At 37.3% G+C, this 17,985-nt stretch overlaps 1 protein-coding gene across 4 annotated transcripts in view; it reads right to left on the bottom strand.

Moving 5' to 3' along the window:
- Positions 1-17,985, bottom strand: part of dab2ipb (DAB2 interacting protein b) — a 211,915-nt gene that overhangs the window by 114,721 nt on the left and 79,209 nt on the right. For all 4 annotated transcript variants that reach the window (XM_047372559.1, XM_047372562.1, XM_047372560.1 and 1 more), the window contains exon 3: positions 14,364-14,482. In XM_047372559.1, coding sequence (XP_047228515.1) covers positions 14,364-14,482 — 119 coding nt within the window. The remainder of the gene's footprint in view (positions 1-14,363; positions 14,483-17,985) is intronic.

The raw sequence follows: 17,985 nt of genomic DNA, 5'->3' as shown, positions 1-17,985 counted from the left end.
GATAATCATAATCCTTACAGAAATTAGACCTAATGAATGGTCATAATGATATGGCTGATCAGGATAAGTAGGGATCAGTGAAGGACTAAGGAAAAGAGAAAAAGAGAGGAGCAGAGGAGCAGAGGAGGTATATTGTAGATATTGTGGTGGGACCACCTGGGGAATGTTTACAGAATTTAATAACTCTAAATGTCATTGCTTTATTGGATTTATGGATGGATGTTTTTTTCCTAACTGCTGTGATCTTTCCATCATTTTCTCGCTTTTTATTACTTCCACATAAGCACTATTGTATGGCATTCAATCCAGAAACAGATGAAATCAGGAAGAATCAATCATACAACCCTTAAATTCAAATTCATGCAACACATTTAACCTTAAGGAAATTTGAGGGTTTAACTGCATTATTCTATACCATGTTACACAACAGAAACATGTTAACAAAAACTGAATTCATCACGGAAAGCATACTTATGAGTATGTGTTCAGGAACAGTTCTGAAGACACTGTTTGATCCAGTGCCTTGCAAAAACATTTATACCCCTTGAACTTAACCTCGTTAGGACCACACACTTCAAAACCTCCACTAACATACCGAAGTACTTAGGGTAAATTTGAAAGGCAAGGGTACATTATATTCTTTTTTTTGAACAATAACAATCTGAAAAAATGTGGAATTCATTTGTATTTAGCCCCCTTTACACTTATTCCCCCTAAACAAAATCCATTGCCATGTATTTCTTTCGTGATTCCCAAAATTTGTAAATAGGGTCCACCTGTGTGTAATTTAAGCAATGAGAAGCACAAAAGCAACACAGAACATAATTCTGAACAATTTAGGCCATGAAAAGTTAGGCTAGCCTCCCACATATTTGATGATTTACTTAATTTTCTGCAAATTGACAGCAATATGACATCTTTCTACAACAGGAAAGGGAACTACTAATGACAGTAACTACGTAGAGCCTCACGTGACAGACCCTAGATGTCCTCAATCACCGAGCTGCTGACCAGAACTCAATCCATGGGTCATTAAGTCCCCCCCACCCAGTACTTTGTAATATGTGGACAACCCCACTGCATGGGGTGATAGGGGTGTACAAATTCTGCAGTTCAGCCAGCAGCTCCATGAGAAAAAAAAGGTTGGAGACCCCTGCTTTAAGGTATTTAATGTATAAAAACTTAAATAGAAATGTGGTAAATGCCAGCGTAATGTACTGCTGCTCCTTCCCCAACTTTTGCCACGCACTGCTGGTCAGCCGGCTTGAAAGAAGTTTTTCACATGCTCCCTCGTTTACATGAAAGAAAAATTTGGCTGTTTGGACATATTTCCAATCACATAAGACAGACTGTCATGTAGTGTGGGTGTGGAGTAGGACCGAGGTGCAGGCGAAAGTGTTGGTAAACATGATATTTCAATAAATAAAGAATTAGAACTGACAAGAAAGCACAAGGACACACAATGAGGAACACGGGCAAAGTCACAGGCACATCAACGGGGAGTCTAATGGGAGGCATGGGCATGAATACAGGAAGTATTACAGGGGGATCCGGTGGTGAACAATGACCAACAGAGGACCTAAAGACTGAGGGACAAATGGAGAATTATATTGGATGCCAGACTGTTAATCAGAGGATGATGAGGAGCAGCTAGCAGAAGGTAAGCAGGGAGTCTGAAAAAGGAAGACTAATTAGCAAAAAGGAGATGAACGGAGAAGCACACTAAATCCGGGGACAAAGACAAATACTAACCTAAGGGGAAAAAACTAGAACACACAGGTATTGGAACACAGGAAAAAACTCAGAAAATAAGCCAAGAATATAATACATCATGAACAACAAGTACATTTTCAAAACAAACATGAATGTAAACCAAAACCTACCACCTAAGGATTTCCATAAAACAGACCGTAGTGGTTTGCAAACCAAAAGGAGCACCAACCATTGTTCTCACTACAGTTGACAAGCTATGAGCACCATATTTGTTAAGTAGCTGACTGCAGGCTACAAACTGAAACAGATCTTAAACAAATCTGGTAGCTAGGAACGGCTTCTCTTCTTCTTCTTCTTGCTGGTTTTGTGGGCGGTTGGCAACAAACTTTTAGTAGCATTACCGCCACTTACTGGTATGGAGTGTGGTTCGTGTCGGTCTATCTATTTATATATATATATTTAATTGAATTCTGGTACTACAAAAGCTATTCCTACTTTTCCGTTTATTTTTGATGCATCTGTATATATTTGAATATATCTATAATAATTATTTAAATGTATCTGTACTGAATAACTATCTACTATGGAAGATTTATCTTGCTTCTTTTCCGTTATTGACATATCTACTGTTGCTTCTGGTAGAATCCATGGTGGTATAATTGATATTGGTGATGTTTGACTAATTTCTAAATCAATCATTTTAAATTATTTTACTTTATTTTCAATTGTCCATCCAAAACTCTTCATTTCTTTCTTTTCTTTTTCCCAACATGGATTTAAAATGTCCCAAATTGGATGATCCAAGTTATTACATTGTAAATTTAACCAATAATTTATTTCTAGTTTTATTCTTCTTAACTCTAACGGCATTTCTTCCATTTCTATTTCTATTGCTGCTGTTGGTGTAGTTTTAAATGCTCCAGTACATAATCTTAATGCCTGATGTTGGATAATATCTAATTTAACCAGATGTGTTTTAGCTGCTGAACCGTAAACTATACAACCAAAGTCTATGTTAGATCTTATCATTCCTGTGTAAATCTGTTTTAGTGATTTCCTATCTGCTCCCCAGTCACTGCCAGCCAAGCATCTCATAATATTTAAAATTTTCTTACATTTATCAACAACTTTTTGAATATGTATATTCCATTTTAGTTTTTCATCAAACCATCATCCTAAAAATTTTATATACTTTACTTGCTCTAATTTTTGGTTATATAATTTTTATTTTATTTCCTTGTTTATTTTTTTCTGATTAAATATCATTACTTTGGTTTTTTCAACTGAAAACTTAAATCCCCATTGTAACGCCCATTTCTCTATTTCAATAATAACCTCTTGTAATTTCTTTACAATGAAATCTAAATTTTTTCCTCTTTTCCAAACTGCTCCATCGTCTGCAAAAAGTGAACATCCCATTACTTTTCCAATATCTTAAAATACATCATTTATCATAATTGAAAACAATAACAGACTTATAATACTCCCCTGTGGAGTTCCATTTTGAACTATATATTTTCCTGAGATCACTTCCCCAATTCTAACTTGTATTTTCCTATTTGTTAAAAAGTCTTTGATCCATTTAAATATTTTCCCTTTAATGCCCAGTATTTGTAATTTAATTAATAATCCTTCCACCCACATCATATCATATGCTTTTTCTATATCAAAAAATACTGCCACTACACTTTCTTTATTTACCTGTGCTCTTCTAATTTCATGCTCTAAGCATAGCATTGGATCATTAGTACTCCTCCCTTTTCTAAAACCACTTTGACACTTTGACATATATCCTTTATTATTTAAATAATATACTAGTCTACTATTAATCATTTTTTCCATTATTTTACATAGATTTGATGTTAAGGCTATTGGTCTATAATTTCCTGGATTTGATTTATCTTTTCCTGGTTTAGCTATTGGTACTATAATTGATTCCTTCCAGCTCAGTGGTAATTTTCCCTCCTCACATATTTTATTATATAATTGTAATATTATATCTTTCGATTTTCCACCAAGTTGCCTTATCATTCTGTACCAAATTTGATCTTTACCTGGTGCTGTATTTTTTGTCTTCCTAAGTGCATAATTTAATTCAGCTTTTCTTCCCTCTTCACTAATATTATTTGAACTGTTAATTTTACTAAATATTCTTGCCAATATTTCAACTTTATCTTCATCTTTTACTATATTTATATTATTTATTTTTAATATAGGATATTCAAACTCTCTCTTTATGCCATTCATTCTTTTAATTATTTTCCAAATTTTTTCTATTTTTGTTTCTTTCCCTATTGTGCTACAGCAATTTCTCCAATATTCTCTTTTTACCTTCTTAATAGTTCTCCTTACTATTGCTTGCTTTCTTTTATAATCAATTAAATTCTTATAAATTGGATTTCCTTTTAGTAGCTTAAATGCTTTATTTCTTAACTTTATTGCTTCTTTACATTCATTTGTCCACCATGGTACCTTTTTCTTATTACTTTTACACCCTACTTTCTTTATAGAATTATCTGCTGCTTCCATGATTACCTTACACATTTTTAAATTTACATAATTTATATCCATTCTCATATCTACTTTCTCTAAGTTTATTTGACTCAAGTATCTAAATTTAGTCCAGTCTGCCTTATTAAAATTTAGTTTTTTATTGACATTTATATTCTTATTATTTAAAGTTAATCCTACTCTTATTGTAATGGGATAATGATCACTACCTATTGTTGATTTTTTATCAATGCCCCACTCACAACTACCAGCTAAACCACTTGAAACCATTGTTAAATCAATAACTGATTCCATCCCTGTTCTTACATTGATTCTTGTTCCCCTCCCATCATTAATACATACTAGATTTTTTATTTCCATTAATTCTTCTATAACTTGTCCATTTTTATCATTACAATTACCCCACAATGTACTATTTGCATTAAAATCTCCACACCAAATTACTTTCCCTTCCAAATATTCATTTAACTCCTCCATTATTTCAATTGACAATGTTTTACATGGATTATAAAAATTTATTATTTTAAATTTACCTTCTTGTTCCCATATCTCAATTACTATATATTCAAGTTCTTTCCCTTTCCCTAATACCTGATATTGTATCCCTTGCTTAATAAATATTCCACATCCTCCTCCACTTCCCTCCTGTCGATCTCTTCTTACACCATCATATCCTTTCATCACAAAATCCAATGTTGTTTTTAACCATGTTTCCTGAACACAAATAATTTCTGGTTGTTCTTCAAGACTATCAATATAACCTTTAAATTCTTGTCCGTTAGCAATTAAACTTCTTGCATTCCATTGTAATATTAACATGTACTTTCACCAGATGTTCCTTGTCTCCCATCTACCTCCAACTTTTTATTTATGTTCTCCCACGATCCCTCCTTAAACCCCAAAAACGTTTCAGCTCGTCTCACTATTATTTTAATCTTCTCAGTTTTATGCTTGGCTTGGTCAGTACAGTTGATAACATATGCTACGAATAATATTAGTTTTTCTACTGATATTGTAACATTTTCTTCTGACTGTACTTTGCTTTGCTGTGGAATTTGATTCGCTATTTGTTCAATCTTTCTTGTTTTCTGTTCCTTCACATTTTTAACTGCTTCTGCATAGCTTATGTTTTTAGTCATTTTAATCTGTATGATTTCTTTTGCCTTCTTCCTTACTTCACATCCTCCATACGTAACTCTATGTTGCCCTCCACAGTTACAACATTTTTCTTGTACTTCTTCTTTACATTCTTCAAACTTGTGATCTACACCACATTTTGGACATGTCTGCTTCCCTTTACAAACTGCTGCTATGTGTCCATACCTTTGACATTTGAAACAACGAAGTGGTGGAGGGATATAAGGTCTAACCTGAAAGCTAAGATAACCTATTTTGATGTTTTGTGGCAACTCTTTTTCGTCAAATTCAATGAAGATTGACATACTTCCTACTTTTTCTCCATTTATTGTTTTTGACAATCTCTTCAAGTTATTCACTTTTGCACCAATAATACTTCTCTTAATTTTATCAAGATCTTCATCAAGAGGGATCCCATAAATCACTCCTCTAATTTTTTTATTTTCTCCCATGATTCTTTTCTCCAACACCGTTTTCTTGCAGATATTATCCACCTTTAAAGCCTTGTTCTTTTGTTCTTCATTTTTACAAACTACCAATAAGTTTCCATCTCTCAAAATCTTTACCATTTCAACATCTCCAATTTTCTTTTTTATCTCTCTTGACACCACAATGGGGCTGATGTTATCCTGTTCTTCCTCGTTCTTAAGTTTCAATATTATTTTAAATTCCTCCCTCATAACTTTTCTCCTAACTATCCTTTCTTCTTCTGAACTGCTTCCTTCCAATTCTCGCTTGCTACCTTGGATATCACCAATTCCCTTTCCTTCATCTATTTTATTTCTTCCACGTCCTTTCCCTCTTTCTCTCCCAGCTGGCGTCCACCCTTCAAAATCCATGTCTTCCTCATTTCCTGTCTCCATTTCCAACCGAACCATTCACATACCAGTTTATGCCCAAATCCACCTTTTCCGAATCCGATATATTTCTATTTTTGTTTTTCCCGCGCCGCACTAAAACCGTTCTTCTTCGACGTAGTCTCACCACCGACAACCACCGTCTACTTCCGGATTCCAGCCCGGAACGGCTTCTCGTTCTCCTGATGCTGATTTATAGACCTGATCTGTTATGATTCTGGCCCGTCTGCCTGCTCTGCTCTCACTCATGCAATCAACTCATCTCCTTCATCTGTCTGCTGCTGCGCAATCACTGTCATGCCACACACCTGTGGAGCTGCAGTTATATACAGCCATCTGACAGGCAGACGATGCAAGATTTTCGAAAACATTTGTGAGTAGTTATCCAGCGTTCCTTCCTGACTGATCTTGTTCTCTGACCTTGCCGTGCCTCACGGATTTTGCCTTCTTGCCTGCCCCTTGTCTGACGGATTGGATTTCTGGATTTCAACTCTGTTTTCTGTCTCTGGTTTTATGCCTCTGCCTGCCCCTTGTCTGACGCCTCTAGCCCTGGAATTCGACCCTGTTTCTGTCCCTGGATTTACACCTCAGCCTAACCACTGGTTTATTCAGCCTGAGCCTGCCTGGCTCTCAAGTCCACCTGGAATTATTGTCAAGAGGACAATCACAGCTCTCTGTGTTCCTGTCACAGCTTCAGCTGATTCCTCGGAGGATTTGGATCAGTCGGCAATCCGACTTCAGTCTGTTGGACACTTCCTCATTAACTCTCTGGAACACTTCCTCCTCTGGATTCTGTGCCTCATCCCCAGACTGAGAAGTGGTTCCTGGAAGCTGACTGCTGTTCTCCTGCTCTCTGATCCTGAGTTTCTGAATAAACCTTTTAACTTATCACTTTGCGTTTGGATGAATTTGGGTTCTCTGTCCCTGGTCGTGATATGATCGACAAAAATTGGTAATATTCTGTGCAAAAAGCACTTGAAAATCTGCTTAGAAATACAGCAGGTCTTTATTTAAGTTTTGTTATAAATAACAATAAAGAGTATAAGATGATAACATTACAACTGTAATTATCACTATGATATTTTATCAGGAGTAGGAATAATTGCTACTTTTACTTTTCAAATAAAAATAGTTTATGTTAAACATTTATTTAGTTATGAAGTTTTGCTTTAAAACTGTGATACCATGATATTTTTACTCAGGCTTTTAATACCAGTAGAATATATTACCTCCTCATGTCTAGGTATCACAACTGCTGAGTTCAGTGTTATTCTGTAACCTGCCCATCCTTCATCAATACTGCCCATTTCTTTTCAAATTACTTTTCAAATGTTTTTCAACAACATCTCCATGAATAAAATTTAGCTGGTCACAAAAGAGATCCTGCACTTAAATATGTGATAAAACGAGAAGGTCATAAATAAGATGCCGCACTGTCTCTAAATATTCAGAGCTGGTGTCCTGTGACAAAAAAAAGAGTTTATCTTACTAAAGCTGTCTTTCCACAAATATGCATCAGTCATTACTGACAACTGTTGTTACCACAACATGTAAAACAAACACACAGGCACAACCACACACAGAGTAACATTTCTTGCTCTGCAAAGGTTAGATCAAACAACGCCTAATTGTCTTGCATAACAATGACAAGTGTTATGGTACATAACACAATGGATAGAGAAGCATCAGAGAAATGAGAACAATTAGTCATATTCAATATTTAAGACCTACAACAATACTGAATGTACAGCATGAAACACCAAAGGATCAATTGCACCTTTACCTACTGATAGTAATACTGCAATATCCAGGAGAGGGACGATGCCTTCACTAGAAAAACAACAAGCCTGCTTGCTGCATTGAATTCGACATTCATCCAAACAGGTCGCAGCAGATCAGATGGGAGAGCAGGGGTTATAGGGTAGGGTCAAAATAAATCTTATTCCCTAGATAACAAAAACACAAATAAAATAAAAAAATCTCCTCCACTAGTTCACCATCCAAAGATAATATTTTATGACTGCATAAACAAACATCTAGAAAGACCTATTGCATTCCTAAGGGGAATTTACTGTAAATGTGTTTGAACAATTTGAGAATAAAAGTTGAACAGTGCCATGTGAGTTTCTGCCCCATGTCCTTAATACAGCAGCTTGTGTGTTGTGATTGGTTTCCTTTAAACCGACCACATGACCTTTAAATGCAGTGCTTAACTGTGACATAACACAGTAGATTGTCTAGTTAGATTAGTTTTTCTTCTGTCAAAAGCAATCGTATCACCACATGGTTATAAGGTCATTGCCAACCTTCAACTAACTCTGGACAGACATTAGTTGTCCTTATTGTATAATGGGGCAATGGCAGTAAAAGATCCATCTATATATAAGAACTCAGTCCTACATATTTTATGGATACTACAACACTAACCAAAACAAAACACTGTACGATATGTCTCCATAAATACAATAATGTTGAGCTTTCAGGTCAGGTAATAAAAGCATATCTACATTCTTATATGTATATGGTTGTGAATGCTTGAAATTAATAAGATGAACTAACTGGTTTGTGTGCACTTTTCTTGTGTTGCTGCTTTGTTTTGCTGCAGAGCGTCCAGCCTCTGATTATAACAGATACATTTTTCATTCTGTAGCAGCTGCTCCTCTGCAGCATGTCCAGCTTTTGAGCCTCCTCCAGGCTACCTGGCCTTAGAAACTCATTGCAGCGAACACCACACAGTCAAAAATGTGTTTGTGTCGCCACCTGAGGCTCTGTGTTCTGCTTCCTTCTAAACAATTAGAACAAAATGATTGCAGATACATGGCTTAAGGACAAGTGCCGGATTCTTCACAACAGCTGCACACGTGTAGGCTCTCACATTGTGATTCCTTCTCTACTCCCTTCCCTTCCCTCCTGTATCTCACTGTCACTGTATTTCCTGTTTTTTAGAGTTTGTCACCTTCTGCAGTGTTTAATGCCCGGCAGCGAGGCTGGTCCCAGACTGACAGCGAGTGTCCCTGCCTCGTCTCCCACTGCACGCTGTAACTCTGTATCTTCTTCAGATTTAACACAGTTTATTCAGTTGTAGTGGAATTGTTCTTCATACCACCAGACTAGCCTTTTTCTCTTGTTTTAAATCATGAAACATATTTATATGGATACCCATCATAATGTCTTTTTGTTCTTTTAGATGAGGTGTGTACTTGTTGTGTGCCTTGCTGTGTTGGAAAAGATAAGACACCTCCAGGACATTTCCATTTCTGCTCCAGTATTTGCCTTTTTCTCTGTGTGCTTTATCAGAGACCAGCATAAATGTTGATAGTTTGGGACACTTTACTAACCGTTTGACAAAAGAAAGGAACAAACAGAGGTTGAAACTGGAGGTTGAAGAGTCTAAAACATCAGAGAAAAAAATGTAAAAAAGAAAAAAAAAAGGAAGGAAGTGGTGAAGAGGATAGGGAAAGACAGTAGTAACAAGAAAAAAGAGGTGAGCTCATTCGGTCCGACTGAAGGACAGAAAAAGTCCACTGTGTTCCACACTTAACAACGGCTAGTGTTCCCTTGTGATAGCCTGACAGTGATGTTAATACCTCATTAAAAGTAGGAAGTGAGGCGGTAACTCATCTCCAAGTTTTGAAATAGAAAGCCATAGAACATCTCCTTTAAACGCAGCGCTTCCTTTAATTAAACCTTGCATATGGACACCTTGGCTTTTTCCCAGAGACAGAGGAAGAAAGGTGATGGGAAAGTTAGCTGTTAGCCATGCATGAAAAGAGACCCTCAAAAAGAGTGAGCAGGAATTGTGATTACAGGGCAGCAATTGCTTGGACTGGAATTCTGATTGTTTCTCGTTATGCAGACAGGGGGAAATATTTGTGAAGCAGCTGAACACCTGCAAAAATTAGCTGAACCTAGCATTAATTGCCAGTAATCACAGCCAGAGGCAAAAGGCTTTGAAATGGTAACTATGAGGGAGAGGGCTCAACAGTGCAGACCTGTGCAGTAAAATCTCAGCTGAACAATAACACATAATCTTAACGTCTCTATATATGGTAACAAGTTGGTTTGCAAGAGGTTGCAGACGTTTTAAAATTGAATGTTAAATAAACAAACACAAACTTTACAAGTGGAATAAGAATTTGGTGCACAGATTTAACACTATTATTGATATTCTCTAATCTACAATGGGTTAAAATGAGACATACAGTACAGACCAAAAGTTTGGACACACCTTCTCATTCAAAGAGTTGTCTTTATTTTCATGACTATGAATATTGTAGCTTCACTGAAGGCATCAAAACTATGAATTACCACATGTGTAATTATATACTGAACAAAAAAGTGTGAAACAACTGAAAATATGTCTTATATTCTAGGTTCTTCAAAGTAGCCACCTTTTGCTTTGATTACTGCTCCGCACACTCTTGGCATTCTGTTGATGAGCTTCAAGAGGTAGTCACCTGAAACGGTTTTCACTTCACAGGTGTGCCCTGTCAGGTTTAATAAGTGGGATTTCAAGCCTTATAAATGGGGTTGGGGCCATCAATTGTGTTGTGCAGGAGGTGGATACAGTACACAGCTGATAGTCCTACTGAATAGACTGTTAGAATTTGTATTATGGCAAGAAAAAATCAGCTAAGTAAAGAAAAACGAGTGGCTATCATTACTTTAAGAAATGAAGGTCAGTCAATCCGAACAATTGGGAAAACTTTGAAAGTGTCCCCAAGTGCAGTTGCAAAAACTATCAAGCGTTACAAAGAAACTGGCTCACATGAGGACCGCCCCAGGAAAGGAAGACCAAGAGTCACCTCTGCTGCGGATGATAAGTTAATCCGAGTCACCAGCCTCAGAAATCGCAGGTTAACAGCAGCTCAGATTAGAGAACAGGTCAATGCCACACAGAGTTCTAGCATCAGACACATCTCTAGAACAACTGTTAAGAGGAGACTGTGTGAATCAGGCCTTCATGGTAAAATAGCTGCTGGGAAACCACTACTGAGGACAGGCAACAAACAGAAGAGACTTGTTTGGGCTAAAGAACACAAGGAATGGACATTAGACCAGTGGAAATCGTACGGTTTGGCCGGGCCAGCTAAAGGCCCTTCCCCACAGCTAGGGAGGTTAGTTGCAATCAAGTTAATCCTTTGTTTAACACGTGGATGTTTTGCTCAAGGCCTAGGACAACTTATCTTCGGCATGGTTCATGTAAGAGGTGGTGTTTGGGCAGAGAAGATTAGTTTAGAGTGAAATCATCTAAATACTGTTTGCTTCATGATGTTTGGTTTTTGTTTGTGTTGTGTTTTTAAAGTTAAGACTAACTTTATTTAGGGTGGTTTTAAACACAGAACATCAGCCATTACGCGCCATTCGCGCTTATGCATTTCAACCCTTTTACAGTACCTTGCGAAAGTACTCGGCCCCCTTAAACTGGTCAACCTCTTGCCACATTTCAGGCTTCAAACAGAAAGATATAAAGTTCTAATTTTTTGTGAAGAATCAACAACAAGTGGGACACAATCGTGAAGTGGAATGAAATTTATCGGATGTGTCAAACTGTTTAAGAAAATAAAAAACTGAAAAGTGGGGCGTGCAATATTATTTGGCCCCCTTGCGTTAATACTATGTAGCGCCACCCTTTGCTGCAATAATAGCTGCAAGTCGCTTGGGGTATGTCTCTATCAGTTTTGCACATTGAGAGACTGAAATTCTTGCCCATTCTTCCTTGCAAAACAGCTGGAGCTCAGTGAGGTTGGATGGAGAGCGTTCATGAACAGCAGTCTTCAGCTCTTTCCACAGATTCTCGAATGTATTCAGGTCTGGACTTTGACTTGGCCATTCCAACACCTGGATACGTTCATTTGTGAACCATTCCATTGTAGATTTGGCTTTATATTTTGGATCATTGTCTTGTTGGAAGATAAATCTCCGTCCCAGTCTCAGGTCTCTTGCAGACTCCAATAGGTTTTCTTCCAGAATGGTCCTCTATTTGGCCCCATCCATCTTCCCATCAATTTTGACCATCTTCCCTGTCCCTGCTGACGAAAAGCAGGCCCAGCCCATGATGCTGCCACCACCATGTTTGACAGTGGGGATGGTGTGTTCAGGGTGATGAGCTGTGTTGCTTTTACGCCAAACATATCGTTTTGCTTTGTGGCCAAACAGTTCGATTTTGGTTTCATCTGACCAGAGCACCTTCTTCCATACGTTTGGTGTGTCTCCCAGGTGTCTTGTGGCAAACTTTAAATGAGACCTTTTATAGATATCTTTGAGAAATGGCTTTCTTCTTGCCACTCTTCCATAAAGGCCAGATTTGTGCAGTGTACGACTGATTGTTGTCCTATGGACAGACTCTCCCACCTCAGCTGTAGATCTCTGCAGGTCATCCAGAGTGATCATGGGCCTCTTGGTTGCATCTCTGATCAGTCTTCTCCTTGTTCAAGATGAAAGTTTAGAGGGACGGCCGGGTGTTGGTAGATTTGCAGTGGTCTGATACTCCTTCCATTTCAATATGATTGCTTGCACAGTGCTCCTTGGGATGTTTATAGCTTGGGAAATCTTTTTGTATCCAAATCCAGCTTTAAACTTCTCCACAGCAGTATCTCGGAAACTGCCTGGTGTGTTCCTTGGTCTTCATGATGCTGTCTGCACTTTGAACAGAACCCTGAGACTATCACAGAGCAGGTACATTTATACTGAGACTTGATTACACACAGGCGGATTTTATTTATCATCATCAGTCATTTGGGACAACATTGGATCATTCAGAGATCCTCACTGAACTTCTGGAGCGAGTTTGCTGCACTGAAAGTAAAGAGGCTGAATAATATTGCACGCCCCATTTTCAGTTTTTTATTTGTTAAAAAAGTTTGACACATCCAATAAATTTCATTCCACTTCATGATTGTGTCCCACTTGTTGTTGATTCTTCACAAACAATTAGAATTTTATATCTTTATGTTTGAAGCCTGAAATGTGGCAAGAGGTTGACCAGTTCAAGGGGGCCGAGTACTTTCGCAAGGCACTGTATGTAGAACAAATGCAAGGTGTGGAACTTTGATGCCAACGGTGCTTGTACCTGTCACAGTAATAGTGCATTTTCACAGCGTTGTGCACATTGTTGAAATAAACTAACAAGGCATTGTATTAGTGGTATTTTAAAGGTGTGTTTGATTCTGATGATAAGCTATACGTTTCTTTTGTTAGCTCCAACCGCTAACAGCTAAGAACACATGCTGGCCAACTTTATGAGTCAGCTGAAGATCATTTACCCAGAAAAGTTGTTAGTTTCCAATCTAGGAAATAACATTTTTCTAAATATTATTTAACTAAACGTGATTACTAATTATACACCATTAAGACACATTTATCCAAAAAGGTTTGGTCCTTATTCAAAACATTTTCCTCAAATATTATTTTAAAAAATAAAGGCAGCTAAGTAAACACCATTAAGATCCATTTATCCAGAAAGGTTTGGTTCCCATTTATTAAAATAATGTTTTATCTGATCTTGCATTGTGAATGGTTGTTTAAAGGTATACCAATTATTGAGTAAGTTAGATCAAATACTTACTTAACTTAATTTCCAGATTTTTAAAGGTAATCCTTGGCCCTCACACATAAAAACAAAACATGGTAATGTTGCATCACTTTATTGGTCATGATTTTTAACTATCTTTGATTCACTTATTCATATTGTACATAGGAGGTGTTCTTTATTTTTTTCATTCTGCTTGGTGTTTAGTTGGTGATGTTCTTTGCTCTGACAAACTGTTTATTTGAAGCAAGCAGTTGTCTTTAATGTGACAATGTACAAGTTTACCCAATCCTCCAAACCCCACTGTAGTTATTTTGGGATGACAGCTCTCTGTTCTTAAAATATCTGCAAATGCAGAGTAAATGTTCGGTTTCTGTAATGTGTTTGGATGTTCTCAAAGGCAAAATAAAGAACTTTTGACACAGTCATTTGAGACCTCGAACCCTCCATATTGTCTTCCATTTTGTTAATCACCATAAAATTGTGTTGATTGCTTGTATATCCCCAAACAAGTCACGTTACAAAACAATATCAGACTTGCATGCATATGTAAGCATAGGCGATCAGGTACAGAAACATCTAATCCAGCATTGGCAGAAGGAATGAAGCCTTACCTGTCGTTGTCCACGCTCCTGAAGCCAGGAAGGATGTGCCTGAAGCTGGAGTTCCGATCAAGTTTTGGTTGACTCTTGGTGCGTTTTATTGAGCCCTTCAGCCGTCGACTCAGAAAGCCCTGATAGAGAAAGACAGTTAATATTACAGCGTTACTGCCACTTTGTCAGTAGAATCTTGGAGATGTCAATCATTTGGTTGAACTTGGAAGCATGACAATAAAATGTTAATATAAACATGTACGCTTTGCATCTTAAAATTTGAGGCTGGGTATCACTGATAGTTGAAGGACAGTGAATAAATGTAGATCAGATCAGAGTATGACCTGAAATTTTAGAGCCCTAGAAGAGTCGCCTCTAACTCTAAGAGATAAAGCTGACCCTCAGAGACCGGAGATTGAGATGGAACGTAATCAGTCAGCAGGCAATACATTCATCAGCACAAATTAGGTCAGTTTGAGTGAAAAAGGTCTAATCAAATATAGGTCTTTATTTGTCCTTTTGTGGTAAATGTTTAGTATGTTTGTTTCTTTTTACATATGTAATCCAAACCTGGCCAAAACCTAACCCTCACCCTAACCAACTTTAGGTGAGAGAAAAACTAGTCAAATGAGATGAGTGCCTGAACACAGTTTAGGTAGTGTAGTTTGTATCCATAGAGCTTGCCCCACTCCAGCTATCAATGAAAATGCCTGCCACCTCATTTAGATGTGGCTCATTCTTCCTTTTCTACAGCCTGATCTGTTTTGAGTTCTTTTGAGTGTATGTATAATTGTCCAAACACCATCCAAGCTGCTCAATAACAGCAACATTTCTCAATAGCTCAATCCAAGCATGAAATAGAAGTTAATTAGTTCCTGTAAACAAGACATTTTCTCACTTTATCTGCATTGTCATCCAACTTGTTATGTTATAAGGTAAACATATATTATTATATTAACATTGAAAGGCATCATGTTAAAATGTGAAAGCTTTATTGTTCAAAAAATATAATGTTCATCCATCCATTGTCTATACCCATTGTCTATACCCAGTCTGTGCAGAGTCATGGGAGACGCTCTGGACAGATCGCCAGTCCATCACAGGGCAACACAGAGATAAACAGCCATGTCTTTGGACTGTGGGAAGAAGCCAGAGTACCAGAGAAAACCCACTCCTGGACAGAGAGAACATGCATATATATATATATATATATATATATATATATATATATATATATATTAGATTGTATGACCTATAACATTTTTGTTATGAAGTTATATGACATTGTTAAACGTATATTGTAACAACATCCTAAAATAAATTGTAAAACATGAAATTCATATTGTGAGAACAATAATTTTGAATGTATATGTGTTAAGTTGTCGTCCTGCTGGAGGATGTACCTACATAGAAGTGTTTAGCTTTGTAGCCTCCTATAAGTTTGATTTTTGGGTTGCCCTGTATTTAGCTCTTCTTCTCATCAGCTCTGACCAGCTTCCTTGTATGCCACTGCTAAAGAAAAGCATATCCACAGTATGATGCTGCTACAACCATGGTTCACTTTGGGGATGGCGTGGGCAGGGTGATCTGGGGGAAATTTTTGGCATTTTAAGCTTCTCCACAACTTTATTTTTGACCTGCCCGATGTGTTCTTTACGCTTCATGAGTTGTTGTTCACTAAACTTCTATAGCAAAACTCTGAGGCCTTGAAAGAACAATAGTATTCATATTCAGACGCCTAACATCTAAAGGCAGTTAGTTGCAGAGTATTTTACACAGTTTTTCATTTTCAGTTTTATTCTGATTTAAAAAATATTTAAACCTTTCTTTTTCCTTTCACTTTACAATTTTGTAGCTGTTTAAATTCTGCTTAAAAAATTGATTTGAATAATTACTACTTGGCTTTACTAATTAAACTGATAAAATAATTGCAGAGGGACTTCTTCACAGTTTCTCCTGTACAGAACTAAATATGTGTCACTGTAAAAACAGTTCCCATAGCTGAAAGGTTTTGCAAAGGACTTTGGCAGTGGTTTATTCCACAAAGCAGAGTACTAGACAGAGATATTTCAGCCAGACTAAGCTGAAAAAATCACATAACCTAACAGACATGCATTACCTAAAGTGCTTTAACCTTCTGCCATTCTTATATGCGTCACCCTTCCATGTGGCTGTGATGGGCAAATTGCACCACGAAAGAGTTTTCCCTCTGTCCCGTTCAGGTCATTAACACACTTGCATAACAATTAACACCTATAGTATGAATAGGTCTCCCCAGGCTTCGATGGACTGGGGATAATTAGAGAGTGACTTCCTCACAGCTTGGCAGCTGATCACAAAGCAACCTCAGCATCCTGATGAACAACACCTGTCATCAGGAGGCATTTTGGCCTGAAAACAAAGGACGCTCCCATGACAGTAACCTGAGCTTCACGCCAACAATGTGTGTGAATCATTACTGTGTACAAACACACACAGAGCTGCATTTCCTAATCAATGTGTAGCTCTGAAGCAAAAGTTGTTTTTATATGTTTGTGGTAATACTGGATTACTGCAAACAAATAAGCCAGTACTCATGGCATTACATTTTTGCTGTTGATGCAGATTCCTGTTCAAAACTGCAATGCAGAAAGAAAGTGGTGTGACTGAGAGCTGAAATAATAACTTCTTTTAGATTAGGAGGATTGTGTAAAAACAAGAGCACAGCAAATAGAGCAAAGGAAACGTGGCATCAACTTTGTATTAAATTAAATTTACTGCAACAGAAGTACACGGCTTACTCTGCAATTTTAGATGAGACTCTGTGGGAGCTTTTCAAAAACGTAAGATAACTTCTAATAATATTTACAGTGACAGAAACCATGTGCTACAAAGTAGAATGCAAATTCTAAGAAATGTGGAAATTTAATATCCATTGGAGAATCTAGAAAAGAAGTGTTTCTGAGGAACTAGAGGATTGCACATCTTAGTTTAAAGTAGATAGAGATTTTAAGTCTGAATGCTTCTGTCTATTTACATCCAGCTTTAATGAAGTTTAGACCAACTCTGCACTGTAACTACAGCAAATAAATCCTTTTCTACCTCTGGAAAAATAATGTTGCACCTTCATCTAAAACTATAGCTCATCCATTAGAAACATTATTGCATCATTTGCAGTTTTTGAACAAACGTTCAGTAGCTAAATGGCATGAGCTGTCAGGCAGAGTCATTGAAGGAGCAATTGCTGCCATTTACTCTGTATGGTCTTTTTGGTTTTCTTCCCCAAAGGGCTAGTGCATCTGTGTTGTTTTCTGTGTCTCCTTTTTATCCACAAGCTGGTCACACAGAAGATGGCCCATCGTACTCAGCCTGTTTCTGCTGGAAGCTTGTCTCCCCTTTTTCCACATGCTTGCATAGGTTGAAGACAAAATATCTGTATGCAGTTGGAATGCTTCATTAGACAAACAACCTTTTTACAAATGGGCTTAAATGGCCATTTGGATCAGTTGTGTTTTGTTTGGATTTGGATTGAATTGGGTGTAAATCTACATAGTGATTGTATTATCCTGGAAAAAATATTGAATTGAGTTTGATCTTGGATGAATTGGATCCAATGTTTCTAGATATATTTCGGATGGTCGTTTTTGAGTGTCTGTACTTAGTC

The sequence above is a fragment of the Girardinichthys multiradiatus genome, chromosome 8, assembly GCF_021462225.1.
Source record: "Girardinichthys multiradiatus isolate DD_20200921_A chromosome 8, DD_fGirMul_XY1, whole genome shotgun sequence".
Taxonomy (NCBI): Eukaryota; Metazoa; Chordata; class Actinopteri; order Cyprinodontiformes; family Goodeidae; genus Girardinichthys; species Girardinichthys multiradiatus.
This window is presented reverse-complemented; position numbering and strand designations above follow the sequence as displayed.